A 6,917-nucleotide genomic window follows, 5' to 3' on the forward strand; every position below is an offset into this window, starting at 1 on the left:
TTCATCCTTTGAAAAAATGCCTGTTCATGTCCTTTACCCATTTCTTAACTGTATTGTTTTGTTGTTGTTGAGATTTTGAGCTCTTTACAGATTCTGAGTATTAACTGTTTATCAATTTCATAGTTCACAAATATTTCATCTCATTCTGTCAGTTGCTTCTTCACTGTGTTAAGCTTTTATTTTATAGTGCAAAGACTTCGTAGCTTGATGTAATCCCATTTTCTATGTGGGCTTTGATTGCCTGTGCTTATGGGGTCTTTTCCAAGAGTCCTTTGCATATGTTAATGTCGTGCATAATTTCCACATTATTTTCCTCTAGTAACATTATGGTATCAGGTCATAGATGTAGATCTTTGATCCAATTTGAATTGACTTTTTGTGTAAGATGTAAGGTAAGTGTATTATATTTCTGCGTGTGGAGATCCAATTTTTCCAGCACCATTTGTTGAAGAGACTGTCTTTTCTCCAGGGATTGATTTTAGCTCCGTTGTCAAAGTTTGGTGTAAATGCATGGATTAATTTCTAGGGTTTCTATTCTGTTCCATTGGACTGCATGTCAACTTATTTTGCCAGCACCAAGCTATTTGATTGCAACTGCCCTGTAGTATGTCTCAAAATCTGGTATTGGGATGCCTCTGGCTTTGTTTTTTTGTTTAAGATTGCATTAGCTGCTCCAGGAGCCTTGTGTTTCCATGTGAATTTTAGCATCATTTTTTCTAGATCTGAGAATATTATTGGTATTTTGATTAGGATTGCATTGAAATCTGTAAATTGTTTTGGGTAATATGGACACTTTGAGTATCTTAATTCTTCCAAATCACAAACATAGATGATTTTTAATGTATTATTGTGCCTTTTTCATTTCTTCAATGTTTTGTAATTTTGGCTGTAGAGATCTTTCAAACCTTTGATTAAATTTACTCCAAGGTATTTAAAGTTTTTTTAATTATTGAAACTTGTACTGAAGTTACAAGTTGTTCTTAGCCATGGCATTGTCTAGGTATAAGAAGGCTACTGATTTTTTGTGTGTGTTGCTCTTATAACCTGCAACTTTACCAACTTTACTATCTTATGAGTTCCAATATTATTCAGTGAAGTCTTTTGGTTCCTTTATATATAAGATCATGACATCTACAAACAAGGATAATTTGATTTTCTCCTTTACACATCATATATCTTTGATTTATTTCTTCTTTTTTGCCTAGTGGCTCTGGTTAAACATTCAGGACTATATTGAATAGCACTTGTTAAAGTGGGCATCATTCTCTGGTTCTGGACCCCAGTGGAAATGCTTCTGCCTTTTCCTCATTCAGTACAATGCTGGCTATAGGTTTGTCTATAATTCCTTGATTGTGTTGAGGAATGAATATTCCTCTATATCCAATTTGCTTAAGAATTTTATAATGATGTTATATTTTATCAAATGCTTTCTTTGCGTGTATTGAAATAATCATGGGTTTATTCTTCAGCTTAATGTGATGTACTGCATTTATTTATTTGCTTATGTTGAAACATTCCTGTATACCAGAGATAAATCCCACTTGGTCCAGGTGAATGATGATTCTGATGTGTTTTTGGATTCGGTTAGCTTACCTTTTATAGAAGATTTTTGTATCTGTGTTTATCAGGAATATTGGCTTATCTTTTTCTTGTTTTTGACTTAAGATGATGTTGGCTTCATAGTACAAATTTGGGAGGATTCCTTCCCTTTCAATTGTTGTAGAAGTTTCAGAATTAGAATTAGAATTAGAATTAGAATTAGAATTAGAATTAGAATTAGAATTAGAATTAGTTCTTCTTTAAATGTCTTGTGGAATTCTACAGTGAAGCCATCTGGTCCTGGGCTTTTCTTTGTTGGGAGGCTCTTTGTTACTGATTCAGTCTCCATCTTGCTTATTGGCCTGTTTAAGTTTCTGTGTCTTCGTAACTCAATTTTGATAGATTGTATGCTTCTAGAAATTTATGCATTTCTTGTAGATTTTTCCAATCTGTTGGCATATAGCTGTTTGCAGTAACTCCTGATGATTCTTTTATTTCTGTGGTCCCTGTTGTAACATTTGTTTTTTTTTTCTTTTTTTAAATATTTTTTTATTAACGTGAAAGTAAGAATTACACAGAGAAAGAAGGAGAAGCAGAGATAAAGAGAAGCCTTCCATTGCTGGTTCACTCTCCAGTTGGCTGTAATGGCTGGAGTTTTGTTGATCCGAATCCAGGAGCCAGGAAAGTGTTATGAGTCTCTCATGCAGGTGGAGGGGCCCAAGGACTTGGGGCACCTTCTACTGCTTTCCCAGGACACCGTGAAAAGCTGGATCATAAGTGGAGCATCTGGGTCTTAAACAAGTACCCCTATGGGATGCCGGCACTTCAGGCAGTGTCTTTATCTGCTGTGCCACAGACTGGTCCCAACATCACTTTTTTCATCTCTGATTTTGTTAATTTTGGTCTTCTCCCTTGTTTGTTTAGGTAAACCAGAGATGTATCAATTTTGCTTATTTTTCAAAACACTATTTCTTCATTTCATCGATTTTTTGCATTATTACATAATGACCAAATTTGTCTCTTTTGAGTTTCTTTATCCTTTTTAAAGATTTATTTATTTATTTGAAAGTCAGAGTTACACCAAGAGAGAAGGAGAGGCAGAGAAAGAGGTCTTCCATCTGCTGGTTCACTCCCCTTTGGCAGCAATGGCTGGAGCTGTGCCAATCTGAAACCAGGAGCAGGAACATCTTCTGGGTCTCCCATATGGGTGCAGGAGCTCAAGGACTTGGTCCATCTTCTACTACTTTCCCAGGCCATAGCAGAGAGCTGGATCAGAAGTGGAGCAGTCAGGACATGAACCAGCACCTACATGGGATGCTGGCACTGCAGGCAGTGGCCTTATCAGCTATGCCACAGCACTGGCCCCAACAGTTTCTGTCTTAAAGTCAATTATCTTTGGCTTAGTGCCCACACAACTGAACACATGCCAAGTAGGGCTCCAGAGACTCACTGCTGGCAGACCCTTGGGCTGAGGGCAGACACTCTTTCTCCCTTCCACTTCTGACATGCTGCTAGCTTAGTGTGTGTATGTGCGGTAACACCATGTCTGCTCCACTGTTAGCCATTGTGCCTTGTGCCCAGAAGGCTGCCACTGTGGTAATTTTCCTTCATGGATTGGGAGATACTGGGAATGGATGGGCAGAAGCCTTTGCAGGTGTCACAAGTTCACATACCAAATGTATCAGCTTGCATACACTTGTTATGCCTGTTACATTACATATAAATGTGGATATGCCTTCTTGGTTTGATAATATTGGACTTCGATCAGACTCACAGGAGGATGAATATGGAATTAAACAGGCAGTAGACAATGTAAAGGCTTTGATAGATCAAGCAGTGACAAGTGGCATCCCCTCTAATAGAATTACTTTGGAAGGATTTTCTCAGGGAACAATTTCATTTTTATATACTGCTGTTACCACATAGCAGAAACTGGAGGCTGTCACTGCACTCAGTTGCTGGCTTCCACTTTGGACTTCATTTACAAGGGGTTCTAACAGGGATATCTCTATTTTCCCAGTGCCATGGAGATTGCAACCCTTAGGTCCACTAATGTTTGGTTTTCTTACTATGGAAAAACTAAACACATTGCTAAATCTGGCCAGTGTAACCTTTAAGACCTATGAAGGCATGAGGCACAGTTCCTGTCAGCAGGAAATGATGGATGTCAGGCAATTCATTGATAAAATCCTACCTCTAATTGATTTGAGTCATTAAGAAGCCTTGTGTAGAAGTACACCAGTATCATTGTTGTACAGTGTAATGCTTTTCCTGTGCTCAGCCTTGAAACTTCTATTTGCACTGTTAAAATGTTTCACAATTACACACCTATGACAATGACTAAATAAAGTCTCCTCATAGGAAATTCATATTTCAGTTTCTACACATGTATTTGTAAAATATGATCCAAAATATACTTTTATTAATATAGGTGAAGCAGCTAGCTTCTTTTTCTTAACTGGAATTTAGCAAAATAATAATGTATTTCAGTCAGATTTTTTATTACATTATTTGAAATTTAACAGTATGCATAAGGAAAATTTATGTAGGTGTGAATGAGCAGTTAAGATATAAGAGATTTTAGAATAGTGTGACTTAGTCTATAAATTTGTTCAAAAGTTGCTTAGTCATCATGCACTCTCTGGTATCTTTATATATGCACTCATGTGTAATGATTGTAATACCTAAGAGGGAGAAGGTGTTACATTATTCCTAATAATAGAGATACGCTTTTATGTGTCAGTAAGGAGTAATATTGCTCTCGTGAAGTAATGACCTTTTTATTTTGGGAGCCCTGATGTCAAGAAAAAAAACAATATTTTTTCCTAATTGTCCTTCATAGCAGACGAAATACTGCTTTCCTGCCATAGAATCTACTGTCAACAATGCTATAATTTGACATTATGAATCATAGACATATGGTATTGAAAATCTATTTGCACTTTAAGAGAAAATAACCATTACTTAAACCTTTCTGTATAATATTTCAAATAACCTTACATTAGTCTAAACTTAGACCTTTCTGTATAATATTTCAAATAACCTTACATTAGTCTAAACTTAGACCTGTTAAGTGATTAGAATCTTCAATCCAGGTAATAAGTCATCCTGTGCTTTTATTTTTCTATATATAATTCAAAGAATAATTAGGTCCTATTCTAGTATATTCTGAAGTAGTTGAGACCAATCTTAAAAACTAATTTCTGAGATGATTTCACCTCCTGGTAGCATAGTTTGTTTTCTGTACATTTGTTTCAAACCAGCTACTGTAGGAAATGATCAGTCCATTTGAAAAATATTTTTATGTACTAGTAAACTTAGGTTTTCATTTTGTCAAATGATTTTAATGATTAGTTTTCTGTGCAGACATAGAAACAGCAATCACTCAATTTTATATAGTCAAAACTCCAGATTACTGACAAAAATGTTTGAAAACAAGTTTATGAATGATAAACATTAATTAGAACCATGTTCTTTGGTATAGTTATGACAGTTTAATATGTAGCAAAAATGGATGCTTAACATTTCTGAGGCATGTTAATTTTTCTGCTGTATTCCAACTGAGCAAACGATGTTAAGAATGTATGTTTAGGCCGGCGCCGTGGCTTAACAGGCTAATCCTCTGCCTTGTGGCACTGGCGCACCGGGTTCTAGTCCTGGTTGGGGCACCGGATTCTATCCCAGTTGCCCCTCTTCCAGGCCAGCTCTCTGCTATGGCCCGGAAAGGCAGTGGAGGATGGCCCAAGTGCTTGGGCCCTGCACCCACATGGGAGACCAGGAGAAGCACCTGGCTCCTGGCTTCGGATCAGTGAGATGCGCTGGCTGTAGCAGCCATTGGAGGGTGAACCAATGGCAAAGGAAGACCTTTCTCTCTGTCTCTCTCTCTCACTATTCACTCTGCCTGTCAAAAAAAAAAAAAAAAAGAGCCGGCACCGTGGCTCAACAGGCTAATCCCTAATCCTCCGCGTTGTGGCGCCGGCACACCGGGTTCTAGTCCCGGTCAGGGCACCGATCCTGTCCCGGTTGCCCCTCTTCCAGGCCAGCTCTCTGCTGTGGCCAGGGAGTGCAGTGGAGGATGGCCCAAGTGTTTGGGCTCTGCACCCCATGGGAGACCAGGAGAAGTACCTGGATCCTGCCATCGGAACAGCGCGGTGCGCCGGCCGCAGCGCACTACCGCGGCGGCCATTGGAGGGTGAACCAATGGCAAGGGAAGACCTTTCTCTCTGTCTCTCTCTCTCTCTCTCACTGTCCACTCTGCCTGTCAAAAAAAAATTAAAAAAAAGAATGTATCTTTATAAATGAGTGCTAATTAGTAATGAAAATAATTTAGTAATAGACTATACAGGATATTAATAATGAAGCCATATGTTTAGGTCTGGTTTGAAAACATTTTACTGAGTCATTTTGCTTTGCCTTAAAGAACAAAATCTTCTGTTTCAGTTATATAAATCAGCAAGATCTTATTTATGGCAAGAAATATTCCATTAAAATGTGCTGTAATGTGGGAAATGTAAATGTTTTCCACAGTTTCTATTTATGTGAAATAAAATTTAATTCTGAAAAAAGTATATTTTGTCTGTTATTAGGATAGGTGCTCCTGCCTATTTTTTATTTCCATTATCATAGAATAATTTTCTCCATTCTATCACTTTTAATCTGTGTGTATCTTTGTTGGTGCGGTGTGTTTCTTGTATGCAACATATAAATGAGTCTTTGTTTTTAATCCATTCAACTAGTCTGTATCTTATTTGGAGAGTTTATTCCACTTACATTCAAGATTGTTATTGATGAGTGATGACTTGTTCTTGTCATTTTTTTCCACAAGTATTCCTACTGGTATTTTTTGATCTCCTTTGTACTATTAGGTTTTCTGACTCCCATTATTTTATGATGCTGATTATCTTTCTCTGTTTCTGTGTTTAGTGCAGCTTTAAGTATCACTTGTAAGGCAACATGTTTTTAAATTTTTGTTTGTTTTGGAAAGTCTTTATTAACCTTCATTTATAAATGAGAGCTGAGCTAAGTACAGTATTCTAGCCCTATGGTTTTGTTTTTCTTTAAGGATTTGGACTATGTCTCTCCTTTCTATCTTTTTCTGTAGGATTTTTGATGAGAAACCTGCTGTCAATCTGGAGCTCCTTTAAAGATAATCTGGCATTTCTGTTTTGTGCTTTTGTTTTTAATTTGACTGGCAGATTTAAGACAGTGAGAGAGAGAGAGACAGAGAGAAAGGTCTTCCCTCTGTTGGTTCACTCCTCAAATGGCTGCTGTAGCCAGCATGCTGTGATGATCTGAAGCCAGGAGCCAGGTCCTTCCTCCTGGTCTCCCATGTGGATACAGGAGCCCAAGTACCTGGGCCATCCTCCACTGTCTTCCCA

General features: G+C 37.6%; 1 protein-coding gene across 1 annotated transcript; it reads left to right on the forward strand.

Annotated features, from left to right (window-relative positions):
- Nucleotides 1–3,066: 3,066 nt before the first annotated feature.
- LOC133754006 (acyl-protein thioesterase 1-like) lies at nucleotides 3,067–3,756 on the forward strand. Its single transcript, XM_062184639.1, has 2 exons — nucleotides 3,067–3,437; nucleotides 3,528–3,756. The coding sequence occupies exons 1-2, from the start codon at nucleotides 3,067–3,069 to the stop codon at nucleotides 3,754–3,756; spliced, it is 600 nt and encodes a 199-aa protein (XP_062040623.1).
- Nucleotides 3,757–6,917: the final 3,161 nt, after the last annotated feature.

Source organism: Lepus europaeus, chromosome Y (assembly GCF_033115175.1).
Source record: "Lepus europaeus isolate LE1 chromosome Y, mLepTim1.pri, whole genome shotgun sequence".
NCBI lineage: Eukaryota > Metazoa > Chordata > Mammalia > Lagomorpha > Leporidae > Lepus > Lepus europaeus.